The 17540-nt window shown below is 30.6% G+C and overlaps 1 protein-coding gene across 1 annotated transcript; it reads left to right on the top strand.

The window, feature by feature from the left end:
• The first annotated feature begins 6524 nt into the window (after positions 1 to 6524).
• Positions 6525 to 9613, top strand: LOC18108470 (patellin-1). Its single transcript, XM_006371396.3, has 4 exons — positions 6525 to 8226; positions 8336 to 8460; positions 8723 to 8858; positions 8961 to 9613. The coding sequence occupies exons 1-4, from the start codon at positions 6868 to 6870 to the stop codon at positions 9213 to 9215; spliced, it is 1875 nt and encodes a 624-aa protein (XP_006371458.2). The 5' UTR covers positions 6525 to 6867; the 3' UTR covers positions 9216 to 9613.
• The last annotated feature ends 7927 nt before the right edge of the window (positions 9614 to 17540 follow it).

The following is a 17540-nucleotide window of genomic DNA, read 5'->3' as shown; positions in this document are numbered from 1 at the left end:
AGGCTATGAGTTTTTATTTTTGAAATTCAAAAAAAGTCACTTTTAAATTAAAAATAATCATAAAAATCCAAAGTAAAAACCATCATTCTATAAAACCAAAATATTTAAATGTTATTGTGGTATGTTTGATATTAAATATATGTAATCATATATTAAGAGATTACAAGATTTTTATTTTATATTATGATTTCAGTAATAGTTGAGATATTTGCATAAATTAATAAAAAAAACATTACATTTAAGTGATACATCCTTAGGCATCGTTTGCACTGCGTTCCACAAAAATTTAATTTTTATTTTACTAAAAATCAATTTTTTTTGTATATTTTATATCGTTTTAATGCGCTGATCTTAAAAAAAAATTTAAAAAAAATATCATTAATTTAATACATTTCAGCACGAAAAACACTTTAAAAAACAACCGCAACCACACTCCCGATTAGACACTTAATCTATTTCAATATAAAAAGATAAATCTATATTATTAACATAAATATGTAAACATTTAACATAACTAAAAGTACTTTAGAGTGTAAGAACTAATGATTTTTTAACATAAATAAATATTATTAACATATAAAAATCAAAGACTCAAAAGTAATGATTTTTTTTAACATATTATTAACATAAATAATATTTAAACATTTAAAATCATTATATATAAAAATTATGGAAAATTAACAAAGGCTGATTTTAGTGTGATTCAAAACACAATCAAAGACTCAGCCTGTCTAGTTTATCATATTAAAAACAAAAAGAGTTGAAAAAATTTTTACTAAATAAAAAAATAATGATAGTACATTATTATTACTATAATTTCTTTCTATAAGACTCAAATAATGATAACAAAGATGAAGATTGAGTCTTATCCAACAACAATGACTGATCAACAACTATAATAATGAGTATTAAAAATAACTATTAATTAAAACTTCTAAGTCTTTTTTTATGTTGTTCATAATCGGATCTTTTTTCTTTTAGATCCAATGATTTCTCCACTTCAAATCTCAACGTGTTTGCAAGTATATTCTCCAGTCTACTATGGATTCTTGAATAAAATTGTAGTGGAAAAAAAAACAAAAACTCAAATTTTAGGGGGGGTACAAAATTGTGAAATTTAAATCATTAACATATCAAGATTTATAATTATTAAAATATCATATTTAGCAAATATCTTATTTTATGTGCTTAAATATCTTGATATATCACCATCTCTTAATTTTTTTATTTTTTTTTATTATTGTTAACAAATTGTTTTTGTTTATTTGCATAGATTATTATTGATTTATTTAATTAGATGTTTGTAAAAGGTTTTTGATTTGCACTTTGAATTTTTTTATGTAAAAAAAATACATCGAGATAACCTGTATTCTCGGTATTGTTTTGCAAAAAACAATGTATAATCTATGACAAAACGTGGATTAAATAGCTAGTAACATGTGTGTAAGGTAAAATAGACTCTAATTACTATATAACAAAATTATATAGTAATAGAGAGATAGCTAGCCGCTAGGGTTTCAAATTAAATTGATACAGAGAGAAGCTAATAATTTACGAACTTGAGTTTACTTGAAGTTGCTTGAACAACGCCATGATTTATTCTTTGATTACAACGGATATCTAACTATGGTATTTATATCAAAGCAAATAGACATCCAATTACACCTTTGATTAAGTTTTAGACTCGAAGGCTAAGAATTATTGTCCTGAGCTTACGTGTTTAACAATAAAATCTACGTAGAATAGTAGCACCTATGAGTCTATGACTTTTTTTTTTTTTTTCTAGTCCGGTGAGTGCGTGCATGTACAACAAATGTCCTTGCAATACTTTCTTGCGGCACTATCTTTTGATTTTTTTTTTTTTTTTTTAGGATGGTGCTAGATTGTTGGCTGGTGTTAGGTGGTGTGCTAGAATATATTTTTTTAATTAAAAAAAACAAAATGCCTAGGTGATGGTATTTAAATAAATAAATAAAAATTTAGGGTATTATTGACTTGACTAAATCCAATAACATCAATTAACTTAACAATATGATAAAAAAAAAAACAAAAAAGCAATGATAGTGAATATATCAAACAAAAAATATTGGACTAGAGGAATATGAAGAATAGAAATTGAAGGGATGCTTTGAAAATTTGAAGGGTTAGGTACGGACATCAAGAAGGAAAGAGAGAAAAAATTAAAAAAAAAAGATGTTGGCATCAAACTAAAAGGACTAGAGCTCAATAAGCGCGCCTCTTAGAGAGGGAGGGTCGGCATAAATGATTCCAATGATGTCAAGAGAGGTAACCAAAAACCTGTCACACACGCTGCCTAAATGCGATGGAGCGGTGGAGGTGTTGACGCGTGCAATGCACATGCTAATAAATTTTTCTTTTTAAATAATATTTTATATTTATTAAAATATCAAATTGTCTCTTAGTCAACTTGATTATACCTAAAAAGCAAAGATGAAAATACAAAAAAACCCTTGAATACCAGTTAAAGAAATTTTACTTTTAATAATAATTTAGTTATTTTACTATGTTTTAAAAAGTGAAAAATTCAAAAAACTCTTCTAGATATCAGTTAAATAAATCTTTCTTTTAATAGTAATTTATTCATTTTAATATACTTCAAAAATATAAAAAAAAATCAAGCTATCTCTTATCAATATAATAACAATCACCTTATAAAAATATCATTTTATTTCTAACAGACAATTCATCGAGTCATCTCACACAGAACAATGTTTTTTCCCTACCTAATTAGCTTGGGTTAATGTCGCATTACTCTTAGTATGTTACAAGAAAAAAATAGTCCTTGGTGATAACTTTTCCTCTTGGGTCTCTTAAAAATATTTGCAATTATTTATTTTATAAAATTTAGAAATCATTTAATATAAATTGAAAATAGATCGTAAGGTTTAACAATTTGTAATGTACTAAAAGTACTTTATCATCCATATAATTTCCCAATGAATAAAAAAATTAAATTAGTTTTGGTTAATATTTGTAATTCTATTTTCAATATATAAAATGACAAAGGGATGGTCTATTTCCACCGTAACATAGTCTAAATCCATAGCAAATAGTAACCCATTAGATAAGTGGTCTCACACATGCCGATGCAAACGTTTTAAAAAAGCAAAAGGAAATATAAGACTTGATTTATTGATTCAATTGTTTTTAATAAGCTTAATTAATTTAATAATATAAAAAAAATAAGATGATGGTAAATAAAGTTATAAAAAAAACTAACAACAAAAACAAGGTAAAAAAACTTAATCCAAACTCATCTAGATTAGCATGCCAAATATGCGACTTGCTCATAAAAAAAACCCGAGTCAAACCAAATAAACTCACTAACCCTGTGATCATTGATATAAGATTGAGATAACCCCATAGAAAGGAAAATGAAAAAAAAACACAAAGACCGATTCCTAATCAATCAAATACCGAATGATGAAATTAAAATTAAAAAAAAAATCAATTTTAAGAAAAATCAAATGTTGAAGGATCTTGTCTGATAACGAAGAAAACAAATAAACGAGAGCACGATAACCTCAATTTTCAATAAACAAAATATTGAGGGATTAAATCGAAGAAAAAAATATAATACAAAAAAAGTTCAAAAAACATGACCCGAGTCCACTCGAGTCAGCATGCAAGATTTGCGACCTGATTGTGATACCGGAGTAATCTTGTCAAAAGCAAATTGAATAAGACTATGAATGTTAATTATCGAATAACTCAATATTGAAGGGCAATAAAACTCGAGTCGTTTTAGAAATCAATGGAAAATCCAATCTCTAATTAAATAAATGTTGAAGGATAAAGCTGGAAACAAAAAGTTTAAAAAAAAGAAAAGAAAAAAAGCAAACTCAAGGAAATTTTCTAAACCTAGGTTAATCTTCCAAGTGCACAACCCGTGAAATCACATACCTGGGCTAAATCAAGAAGCTCAATTTCCAATTAATTTAATATTTAAGGATGAAATCGGAAAGAAAAAATAAATTTTTATGAATTTGTCAAATTAAAAAAAATAGCAATCAAAAGAATGAAGATTAAATATGATATTAAAAAAAATAAGAGGGTGAAATTGCAAAAAACAAATCAATTTTAAAATTATCTCAAATAAAACAAAATAGGGACTAAATTTGACATATGAAAAACTAAAAGAGGGTGAAATAGAAAACAATTTTCAATTTGATAAATTAGTTCATGTAAAACAAATAGCAATAAAAAAAATATGGATTAAATCTAAAGAAGAAAACAATTGAAAGATTGCCTTGAAATTTTGAAGGGTCGACATAATATCAAGAAGGAGAGAAAAAAGAAAAAAATGTCAATGGCGCCAAATCGGATACCTATTGGACACATGCGTCGTATTATCATGGAGGGGTCGTTGAAGGTGGTGTTTGGTCACTGAATGACACCACACGTGCTGACGCTTGCAAGACACTTTTGTTTAATAATATTCATATTTGTTAAGTTACCAATTTGTCTTTAATTAAAACTGATAATAACAAGAAAAAACTATAAGAAAAAGACAAAGATGCCCTTCAGACAATAGCCTTAGTTTTTTAATTTTAAGAATAAATCCATCATTTTACTATTAAAAAAAATGAAAAAACAACAAAACCCCTATGAGGAAACTTAATAATTTCTTGTTTTTAAGAGTAATTGTTTTGAAAAAAGAAAAAGACCAAAAAACCCTTTTATTCTAGTCTCGTTTTTTTTTTGTTTTTAAGTGTATTTAAGTCTTTTAACTATTCTTAAAAGGACTAATTTAGCCCCTATCAATATAATAATATCAAATGAAAATTATGAAAAGACTATTTTGTCTATAAATTTAAATTTTCAAACATCATTAGATTGTAGTAATTCACAGTACTAAAACACTCATGCATCTTAGTTTTTTTTTTTTAATATATCTTTAGTTTAAATTTTTGTTTCCTTATAATTTCACCTTCGTTGAGTAATTGTTCTACCCACCACATTAAGTATTCATCCCGTGCTCCAGAAAAATTCTAGAAGTACTATCTTTCATTATCCAAATTAAAGATTCTATAGATCATACCATAATTCACGTTTGCAATCTCTAGAATCTGGTTTCTCTAAAAACTTTGGAAAAATATTGAACTAAAATAAAAAGATACAGCAAGATTAACTTTGGATCATACCATAATTTATTCAATCTGTTTTATTTATGTTTCTATTTCAATTATTTTTGATTGATTTAATTAAATAAATTCAGTAAACACAATTAGGTAAAATTTTCATTTAATCAGGTGTTTGTATAAGTTTTTTTAATTTATACTTTTGAATTTTTTATATAAAAAAAATACATCAAGATACCTGTTTTCCTAGTATTATTTTGGAAAAAAACAATTTATAATCTGTGAGAGAGCGCGGGTTAAATAGCTAGTAACATGTACGGACGGTAAAATAGACTCTAATTACTATATAAAAAAATTATATAATGTTTTAAAAATAACTATAAATAACAATTTTATGCACTCAGAAAGATAGATATATTTTACATTTCACTTTAAAATTTTATGATATTTTAAACATTACTACAAATAACAATTCATACACTCACTTCAAGAAAAAAGATAGACACATTCCACATTTCACTTCAAATTTGACTATATACTAATTATCGGCAATCATTGTGCATCACTTTAAATTCTCTTCACTATTAAATATTAATGTGTTTTAATGATGCTATAATTGAGAATTACGGATGAAATTGTGGAAAGTATTAAGGAAAAATCTTCTCTCTTTCAATAAATCACATGCAAAATATTAAACCTTGGATTTAGGTGTAGCTAAATAAATGGAGAAAGATGTAATTAAATCCCGATGATTGAGGGATCGATTTAAAAAAACATATGGTGTATTTATGCCTTTAATTTAAAATCATATCATTAATTACCCAATCATTTTTCCCCGCAACAAAATTCCGAAATAAACTTCACTCTTTTTTTTTTCCTTTTATCTCTATACATATCACATAAGGATGGTTGATTCATTTCCTTCGTTATCTAATAATTGTTTTATTTAAATAGCATGTAGAATTAATATGTTATAGATAATAAAATATAATTACTAATAATTCATTGAGTTTAAATTTGTTCTGTGTTTTTTATTTTATTTTCAAATTAATTTGAAGAATCGATGAAATATGATTGATTTTGGGTATATTTAGAGGTATGATAAAGATTATTTTTTGTTTGAAAATATATTAAAATAATATTAATTTTTAAAATTTATTTATTATATTAACATATCAAAACAATCTAAAAATACTAAAAAAAAAATCAATTTAAAACTAAAAAAATAAAATAAAAATTCAAGAATTTTCTTTTACAAACCCAAGTAAAATGTGATGTTTTTAAATTTAATCCAAAAAAGCATTATTTCATTTAAAAAAACTACTGTAATATCGTTTCCTAACAGTCTTGAACCGAATCAGACACTCCATAACTATGAAACAAGATGGGGTAACAAGAAAACATAGTAAAGAACAAAAGTACCAACTATATTGCGGTTAAAAAAATTAAAAATGGGGCGGGTGGGGTCCGGGTCGGGTCCACGAACAAGTGGCAGTAGCTGGCAAACCGGTCTGACAGACTGGTTTTTCTTTCTTCTCTAAACAGACCCAGAACACAACACTCTTCCCTTCTATGTATTTTCTCTCCCTCCCCTCCTTTTAAGCCCTCTCGTTCTATCCACTTCTCTCTATTCAATTCTCTCTCTCTCAAAAACACAAGCTTTCTTCTTCTTTTTCTTGTTTTTTTGGGTAAAAACACTAACTTTGTTTCTCCTTTTCTCTTATAAACCCAAATTTCATTTGCCTAAAAACCGTAACTTTTGGCCATGGCTGAGGAAATCCAGAAGCCTGCTGCACCAGAGGCACAACCATCAACCACCACGGAGGAAGTTGTGGTGGTGGAGGAGAAGCCAGCTGTGATTGAGAAAGATGCACCGGCACCTGTTCCTGAACCAGAGCCCGAGGCACCCGCAAAACCAGCAGTGGTTGAAGAAGCAACTGCTGTCGCTGAAGGTGTTGTTGAAGTGGAGAAACCAAAGGAGGAGACAACCGAGGAGGTGAAAATAACACAATCTGTTTCTTTTAAAGAAGAGACGAATGTCGTTGGTGAACTACCCGAGGCTCAGAAAAAGGCTCTTGATGATTTGAAACAACTCATTCAAGAGGCTCTTAACAAGCATGAGTTCACCGCCCCGCCGCCGCCGCCGCCAGCCAAGGAGGAGGAGAAGCCAGCTGAGCCTGAGAAGCCTGAAGAGAAGGTAGAAGTCAAGGAGGAGGAGAAGACTGATGCTCCTTCCACTAGCGAAGAACCCAAAACTGAAGAAGAGCCTAAAACTGCTGAGGCTGAGGCTTCTACTCCACCTCCACCTCCACCCGCGCCCGTGGTGGAGGAGAAGGTTGAGGTGAAAGAGGAAAAGGTGGAAGAGAAAGTAGAAGTTAAAAAAGAAGAAGAGAAGGCTGAGCCATCCGCCGCGGCCGAGACAGTGGTGGTCGAGAAGGTGGCTGCTGTGGATGAGGATGGAGCCAAAACAGTTGAGGCAATTGAAGAGACGATAGTAGCTGTCTCCTCTACTCCTGCAGCAGAAGAGGCCGCCCCTGCTGCAGAACCCGAGGCAACTCCAGCAGAGGAGCCTAAAACCGAAGAGGAAGCAGCCCCAGCTGCTCCTCCACCACCCCCGGAGGAAGTTTTCATCTGGGGAATTCCCCTTCTTGCCGATGAGAGGAGTGATGTGATCCTCTTGAAGTTCTTGAGAGCTAGAGATTTTAAGGTGAAGGATGCATTTACTATGATCAAGAACACTGTCAAGTGGAGAAAGGAATTTGGAATTGATGCTCTTCTTGAAGAAGACCTTGGAGCTGAATTGGAAAAGGTGGTTTTCACCCATGGAGTTGACAAGGAAGGCCACTCTGTGTGCTACAATGTTTATGGTGCTTTCCAGGACAAGGAGCTGTATCAGAATTGTTTTGCTGATGAGGAGAAGAGGACGAAATTCCTGAAGTGGAGGATTCAGTTCCTGGAGAAGAGTATCAGGAAGCTTGATTTTAGTCCTAATGGTATTTGCACCATTGTTCAGGTCAGTGATATCAAGAATTCCCCTGGACCTGCCAAGTCCGGACTCAGGCAAGCCACTAAACAGGCGCTTTCTTTGCTACAAGATAATTATCCTGAATTTGTGGCAAAAAATGTAAGTGATCCATCATCTATTTATTCCTTTTTAATCAAATTACCTTTTCTTTTCTTTTCTTTTCTTTGCAAAAAGAATCTTAATTTGATGTGGCTTTTGGTATTTGAAGGTGTTCATCAATGTTCCATGGTGGTACCTAACATTCAATAAGATGATCAGCCCTTTCCTGACACACAGGACAAAGAGCAAGTTTGTTTTTGCTGGCCCATCCAAGTCTGCTGAAACACTTTTCAAGTAAGTGTATTTCTATGGTCTGCCTTCCTTTATCGTTGCTTCGTGATGTTTGATCATCAATTGCTTTCTGGGGATTCTGTATGTTGCTTGATCATTAATAGTTCTGACTAGTACCTTGATATGTCCACCTCTTTATTGCTTTGTGGTTTAAAGTTTATCTTTAATCATCTCCCTTCTTTTTTTCCCTTTTAATTTCTTGCTATTGAAATAATCTACCATATGCCTGTTAGCGAATTTATGTGTGTTTATTGATGATGGACAGATACATAGCTCCTGAAGAAGTGCCAGTTCAATATGGTGGACTAAGCAAGGATGGCGAATTCACAGGTGCCGATACCGTCACAGATGTTACTATTAAGCCAACATCAAAGCACACTGTTGAGTTCCCAGTGTCTGAGGTTTGTACCTATATTTAATTAGCCTGTTCAAGCTTTTTCTTTTTTTGTAGAGCATTGATGAAATCCAATTGATTGTAAATTGTGTGCTCTTGAAATTTTCAGGCATGTGTTCTCGTTTGGGAGCTTCGAGTTTTTGGTTGGGATGTGAGCTATGGAGCTGAATTCGTGCCTAGCGCCGAGGATGGTTACACCGTTATCGTATCAAAGACCAGGAAGATTATCTCATCCGATGATCCTGTGATCTCAGATACATTCAAAATTGGTGAACCTGGCAAGGTTGTGCTTACCATTGATAACCAAACCTCTAAGAAGAAGAAGCTCCTCTATAGGTCAAAGACCAAACCCCTTTCTGAATGAGCTTCAAGAATCAATGCCTTCGTGGGGTTTTGAACTTCCATTAATTTAGAAGACATGGATGGCATAACAAGGGGTCCTTGGTCATGATGCATGAACACGAGGTGTGGAGTTTTGTTCTGTTTAAATTTAATATATTTTTTGTTTTATAAAGTCTGGGTTTGGGCTGGGATTTGTTGTTTGGTGTTTAATTGGATACAATGTACTGGTGAAGATAGTCTGGGATTATCATGGATTGACAGACACATTTGAGGTTTAAGTGTGAAGAATATGAAAATGTGTTTGCCAAAGTTGAAAGACTATCCTTTTTTGTTCTTGGTACTCTTACCTGTAAAATTTGTGTAAATGTGATGGTGTTCTACTTCTTCCTTCTTAATTAATACATGTATTTTTTCAATTCTTATCATCTCTCGTGGATCAATTCTGCTTCTTTACCAAAGTCTTGAACATGAATTTAGTCTAAATGTTATCATTGACTAAATCCTTGCGTGTGAAAGTGTGATCATTGGATAAATCCTTGTGTCTGAAAAAATTTCAAGAGTAGGTGCCACCGCAAAAACAAATACTGCTGCGCACCAGGCAAATCCCACCATTTTCTAGTCTTTTTATTCACAACCCTACATTTTGTGATACATTGGAAGGACTTCTTGATTTGGGGCATTGAAGAACAAGCCCTAGGACGGCTAGGAGAAGAGATGGCGAGGATCAAATATAAGCTAGTGTAAAAAGAATATTTATTACCATTAGAGAACAAACAGGTCGACACCAAGGAAATGGAATTAGAGAGAGTCCAGCTTGAAGATGAGATTAGGCAAGTTAAAATTCTCAGTTTTGACATTGAAAAAATGATCAGGTTACTTGTTGGAAACGTATACAGCGATGAAAGTGAGGTAGAACAGCTGTTCATCGTTTGTTTTATGTCAAAGAAAGCTCTCTGAAAGTGATTTTTTATTCTTTGGAGCTGTCTGTCTTGACTTGTTTCTTTGCGGTTCTGTCTCACCACTCACATAAAACAGTACAACATTAGCTTGAACTAAAGAAAAAAAAAAACTGTTTCATCTCAGAGACAAGAAGGAACAAATCACAAATTTATATGCTTTGTTCTCTTACAATTCAATGTCTTCTTTCAGCACATGCAAGGTTTGGCCCTCTGATTACAGTCTTAGACTTCGTCGGCTTGAAAGCTGTAAGGGAAGAGTTTCTCAAATTCTTCAGTCCAGTTCAATTATGTTATCATAGAATCTTCTTTTGTGATTAAGATGCTTTATGCATTGCTTGCCCAGGCAAAACATGCTTTAACTTGTGAATGTTATCATAATCCACGCTTCCATTAGCCAAAGGTTAACTTGTTTTTGATTGCTTAATTAATTATATATAAAACTCGGAGCATGTGTGGGTCATCCCTTTATCTTTATTTTGGCTGTGCTTGTTTGTGAGTGTTATATTGGTTGTTTTTCAAACTATTTTTTATTTAAAAATACATTAAAATAATATTTTTTATTTTTAAAAATTAAATACCATTCAAAAAATATATATAAAAAAAATTAATTTTAATTAAAAAAATTCATCTTTCCATGAAATTTCGTGCCATTTCAAACGGCAAGGCGGCAGTAAATCTGTCAAGCACTTTGCAAAAAAGGGCAAAAAAGAAAAGAAAAGAAAAGAACCTGAGCATCGTTCTGCTGTGTTTCTTTTTGGGCATTGCAGTCTTTTCTGGGAGTGCCTTTTATTTATGTTGATTCCTTCATTTCCATAGGAGGATAGGGATCCAAGTTTGGCCTCTAATCATTCCCCCCACCACCTTCATTAAATTATTATCTCATTTGATTATTGCGCCTTAACTCATATCAACTAACAGTGTCAAAAGCAGGCTTTAATTACCCTATAATAAAGAAATTATTTGAGATTTCCCTTTTTTTTTTAGTTTTCAAATATATTATTTGATATCTTAAATGATTACTAGCCTTTTTTTATTTTATTAAGAATAAAAAAAAATTCAAGTTTCTAGAGGCAGAAACGGAGATGATACAATAATGCCTGTAATCTAATTAACACCTTAATTTTGATTAACAATTATTTAAACATCTACTCCAGCTAAAAGCTATGGAGGCCCCATCAATAATGGTATCAGTAATCAATAATTAGGCAGTGGAGATTCTTGGTTTAAAGCTGACACCTCATGCTTGTTGTTTCTTTGTGGGGAATTTTGATCTCTCTTTAATTATCTGGAAATAAATTAAAAAATAAAATAGATATACAATTAATTCCCATGTAAATCCCTAGTTTTTATCTTTCCTTGCCTGTCTCCATCTTTACGTAATTGTCAAATGCACGAGCAAAATATCAAGCTGAGATCATGGTTGTGTTTATCTTGTTAATAGATATTATTATTATTATTATTAATTATAATATTTTCATGATTATTTAGTTGAATTGTTCTTCGAGGATGACTTTTCTCTTTATTTATTTTAATCCTTAGGATTTGACAATTGGGTCCAAGATGAAATCGGCAACGCAGATTTAAATGGTTTGTGTACCGCTGTGGCTAACTGATATATATATTTTTTTCCCATAGAGTGATTAAAACAGCACGTCGAGTTAAATAAATTCGCTTTTCTTGATAAAGGAAAGAAACCGTTGACCTTGTTTTGCCCCTTGTGTTGTGTCTGCATGGCTGTTTTACGGTCCTCGTAAAACTGCTGCAGGTGAGCCTTGAATCAAGAAAATGGAAGCCCAACCATCTAGATGGTGGTCCAGTAGTAAGGACTTGAGACTAAAAAGTTTGTTTTCTCTGTGGTTTCAGGTTCGAGCCATGTGGTTGCTCATATGATGACCACTGGAGGCTTACATAGTCGTTAACTTCAGGGACCGTGAGATTAGTCAAGGTGCACGCAAGTTAGCCCGAACACCTACGTTAAACTAAAAAAAAAATGAAAGCCCTAATTTAGTATATTATAATCAACGGGGTATTTAGGGGAACGAGATATTTAGGAGGTCTTGTGTCCACGTCCAAAGTGCAAAATGGAGGCTGTGAAAGTGACTGCAGAAGCAGATGAGGAGGTCTTGTGTCCATGTTCAATGAGTTGCCGGCCTTGTCCTCCAATGAGGGCCAATGTTAACATTGCCTGCCTGAGCAGCAAAACTGATGGAGACCCACGTTTAGATGTGCTTGACATTGGGGCACGTTTGAGACTCATCGTGATCAAACACTTGGAAGACGATGAATTGTCCACGAATAGAAAAAAGAAAAGAATTGAAAGGTTGTATAATAATATGTGCATTAATTCGTTAGATGGTGGCGTGGTGCCAATAAATGGCAGATTTGTTTTTAAGAAATTATTTGGAGTGTTGTGATATTTTTTGGGGTTCATGTTCCTATTTTTGTGTTTTAGATTTTTTAATATATAAATGTAAAACTTGTTTGATTTAATTAGTATTATTAACCCTAACTCTGCTGGATTGATAAATCAATTTATAATTAGCTCGAGCAGAGAACTGACCCAATGAAACTCGATATAACCCTATAAATTAACCCGGGCTAATCTATTTAATGCAGTTTTTTTTTTCAAAAATTTGAAAGAAAATAGCTATGGTTAAGTAAGGGCACTCTAATAAAACCCAATTTTGGGAGACCAAAAATATAATTGAATACCAACAACGGAGTCCTACATGGTGCCTTTGAAGGGACAGACCAGATGGGAAGGGCCCGAGATTGGGACAAAGCTTCGGCCATATATGGAGACATAAAGGCCATGGAGAACATGACGCTCATATAGCCTCTGAATTGTGATTTTTGTTGGTAGAGGCATACAAGTTGGAATTTCAAACCAATTATTGAAAATTAAAAATTAATAAAGTGGTTTTTTTTTTGGGTTAATCATGTTTATGATAAGTGACACTTTCTTTGTTAATGAGAAGTAATTATATTAGGCCCAAAGTTACTAAACAAGTTTCGGTTTATTATCTAAATCAAGTATTTAACAGTTTAATCTAAAATGTTTTAGGTTAATTTAATAAAGTGGTTTTTTTATTAATTATATTTATTAATAAATGACATTTTCTTCTGTAATGAGAATTAAAAAATTAAATCAAAGTTTGAACAAATCATAAATTAAATCATTGATCAATAGGGTTAACTCTAAGTGATTTTGAAAAAAACTCAATCCAGACCGGGGGTCAAATTAAGTTAAGCAAGCAGGATTTAATTTAATAATTGTGATTAGAACTATTCATATGGACCATGGAAAGCAAATTATCCAAAAAGTTATCTACATAATCAGCTATCTAATTCATTTGTCCTGTCGAGGCTGCAATGCCAGAGGGGAGCACTACTCGCCTAAGTCGTCAAAAACCTGTAATTTTCATCAAGTTTGATTGATGATTCCACTTTGTTAATAACTATTATATTATTATTAGAAAAAAACTAATTTTACTAGTGATATTACTATAAATCATGACATATTTTCGTATTCATTACTAGATGTCATGCTCGCGCGATGCCGCAGGCTTGTGGCATGTTTGTGCATTGTCGTGGATTTGTGGAAAAAATAAAAAAAAATTATATGGAGAAAAACTGTTGCAATCCACAATGTTTTCAAGAAAAAAACTACAAAGCTAAATTCTTAACCAGATTAATATTTAAAAAATAAAATGAACAAAGAAAATTTTGGAAAAAATCATAAAAAAACGAAAGGAAAAAAAACCATGCAGGGAAACACTGTAGCAATCTATAGTGTTTTATGAGAAAATCTACAGTTGTAATTCTCAACCAACTCAATATTAAAAATAATAAAATCGATAAAGACAATTTTTAAAAAAATCATAAAAAAAAATCATACGGGAGAACACTGTAGCAATCCACATTGTTTTAAAGGAAAAAAACTACGAAACTAAATTCTCAACCAGCTCAATATGAAAAAAAAATCGACAAAGACAATTCTGAAAAAAAAACAAAAAAATCATAAAAAATAAAAAAAACCACGTGGGGAAATACTGTAGCAATCCACAGTGTTTTAAAGAAAAAAATACAAAGCTAAATTTTCAACCAGCTCCATATTAAAAAAGTAAAATCAACAAAAACAATTCTGAAATTAAACACAAAAAAAAGAAGAAGAAGACAATTTTGGAAAAAAAAAGGAAAAAAAAAAGGAAAAAAAACATGGGGGAAAATACTGTATCAAAACAAAAACCATGTGGGGAAACATTGTAACAATCCATAGTGTTTTAAAGAAAAAAACTACAAAGCAAAATCGACAAAGACCATTTTGGAAAAAAAAGAAGAAAACAATTTATAAAAAAAAGAAGAAAAAAATCCATGTAGAGAAATATTGTAGTAATCCATAATGTTTTAAAGAAAAAAAACTACAAAACTAAATTTTCAACCAGTTCAATATTTAAAAAAAATCGACAAAGAAAATTTTTTAAAAAAAACACAAAAACAAAAAAAAACAAAAAAAGAAGAAGACAATCTTGGGAAAAAAAGAAAAAAAAAACATGTAAAGCCCAAAAAAAAAGAAAAAAAATATGGGAAAAAAATAAATACAAAAAAAAAAACAAACAGAAAAAAAAAAGAAAAAAAAAAGGCATGTGGCGTGGGGAAAGCTACAATACTTTCCCCACGCTTTTAGAGTATTACTTAATAATAGTATACTTATAAATTTTCTATTTTTAAAAAATTAACTAAGCCTCGAGAGTTATATTGTTTTTTTTAGCATGACACAAATATCTTTAATATATTGAATGAGTTGTTTTCATCCTTTCATTTCTTTTTTGGAATAATACAAATATCTTTCGAGGCAAAAACAATATAACACTATCATAAAGGTTTTTTGATCATTTTATATTGTTTTTATTGTAGATTTAAAGATTGTTTAGGGGTATTATTGTAATAGTCATATATTAAATATTATTTTAAAAAATCTGTCGGCGAGTGCATGCTCCAACAAGTGGACGACCCACGTATCGTTTAAGCAACGTGTTTGGGGCTATTTGCCCATCAAACATTGCCTTCTGGGGCGGTGTTTGGTAGATTATATTATGGTGCCTTGAACATGGTGACGTGGAGCGATACCTAATGCGTCTCTAGTTTAACGTCAAAGCCTATTTCTTTTTTGCTTTTTCTTCTCCTCTCTTTTCTCCTCGAATTTTGTGCTAGCTTCTGCAAAATTTTAGAACCCTTGCAATTGTTTTTTCCTTCACATTTGATCCCTATCTTTTTTATCATTATTTTTTTTAAATAAGTTATAAAATTATAAATGTTTTTCGATTTCACCCCCTTCTATTTTTAAATATATGAATAATCTATCAAATTATAAATGTTTTTTTAATTTCACCCTTTATGATTTTTTTAATCTTTGAAATTTGATCCTTATTCTTTTAATTGATACTTATTTTGTATGACATCATTTCTAAAATGTTTTTTTTTCATCCAAATTTCATCCTCCTTGGGTTTTTTTCTATTAAATTTCATCCTTATTTTTTTATTGCTATTTTTTTTTGCTTTTGCAAGTTTTTTCTTGATAATTTCTCATCGACTTCATCCTTCAAAATTATGTTGATTGATAATTAAACTTCTTGATTAAACTCGAGTCCAAGATTTCACGGTTTGTGAGACTTGGAGGTTAAAATAAGTTTAGAAGGTTCATCCAGGTTCGATTAGTTTTTTTTTTTCCTTTCTTTAAGGTGATGTTTTTGTTTTTTAATTTTTTTATCCTTTTGTTTTGTTGTTTTTTGTGGTTTACCTACAATTGTTTTTCAATTTCACTCTCATGCCATTTTTTAATCCCTAAATGATCCATGGAATTATAACTGTTTTTCAACTTCACCCCTATCATTTTTTTTTATCATTCAAATTTGATTTTTATTCTTTTAATTGCTATTTATTTTGTTTGTGTTCATTTTTAAAATTGTTTTCTTTTCAAATTTCATTCTCCTTGTTTTTTTTTTGCTATCAAACTGTATCCCCATTTTTTCTTTGCGTTTTTTTTTTTTTTGCTTTTGCTAGATTTTTTTAATGATATTTTTTCACTGATTTCATCTTTCAAAATTAAATTGGTTGATAATTGAGTTTCTTGATTTAATCCAGATCCAAGACAATCAAGAAATTATTTCAATCATCTAATCAAGGGAGATGATCAAGCATTTTCTATAATTTATTTTATTATGTTTCCTAATGTGTCATGTTGTATGGTTATATAAATTTTACACGAGCTGAATGTAAGAAAATATAAAATTATCAAATAATAACATCTTCTTCTATTCTAAATATCATCTTGGAATTAGAGCATATTGATCGTATATTACTCTAAATATTAGCTTTTGCTCTTTTTTTTCCTTCAGCGGTTAGCTTTATGTTGTCCGTCCAACCACTTTAAAACACTTTGTTTTTAATCCTTTTCATTGTCTACCAAATATTTTATTTATTATCCTTCTTTAATGACACATCAACTCATGAAGAGGAGAAATCTCAAGATCATGTGGATGCCCAAATAATATCTAAAGAATAAAAAAAAATAGATATGCAAGATGAAATAACCCAACAAGAGAATTGAGATTCTACATCAAGAGAAAAACACACAAACAACAACAAGAGAAACTTAGTGCAAACTGATAAGTTCTTGCACAAGAAATAAGAAGGTATAAAAGATATCACCCATGAAAAGAAGAAGAAGAGAGAGTTCTTCCCAAAGAAAAAGAAGGAAAGTGATAAAAGAGTCATGATAAAAAGAATGCATTAGTCTATGAAGAGTGAGACAAAATGAAATGACCACTTGAAAGGCCTGAAAAGAAATGTTTGGTTAAAGAAATAACTAGTCATAAGAGGAAAAAAAAATGGCTAAGCCATGTTAAAAAATACAATTGCTGAAGATTAGCAGATGAAGCTATAATGAAAATAGAAGTAGGGTTTATCAAACTCATGAAAATTAAAATTATCATGAGTTTTAAGGGGTTTGTTAAGAAAATAATCAAGATAAATATTCTTGATTATTTCCTAATTAATAAAAAGAAAGAGATCAAGGGATTAAACAACTTAAGACAATCTTAAAATTATTTCAATCGTTTAATTAATCAAAGAACATGATCAAGCATTATCTATAATTTATTTTATTCTATTTCCTAATTTAACTTGTTGTATGGCTATATAAACTCTACACGAGTTGAATGTAAGGAAATATCAAATTATCAAATAATAACATTCTTTTTTATTCTAAATTTCTTTTGAACTCACATATAATGGCTTTAAAAGGCCTATTACATATTTTATAAATAAATTCCAACAATTAAACCGATGAAAAGTAAAAAAAAGAACAATATAGAAATAGAAATTAG

This window comes from Populus trichocarpa, chromosome 19 (assembly GCF_000002775.5).
Source record: "Populus trichocarpa isolate Nisqually-1 chromosome 19, P.trichocarpa_v4.1, whole genome shotgun sequence".
Lineage (NCBI taxonomy): Eukaryota > Viridiplantae > Streptophyta > Magnoliopsida > Malpighiales > Salicaceae > Populus > Populus trichocarpa.
This window is presented reverse-complemented; position numbering and strand designations above follow the sequence as displayed.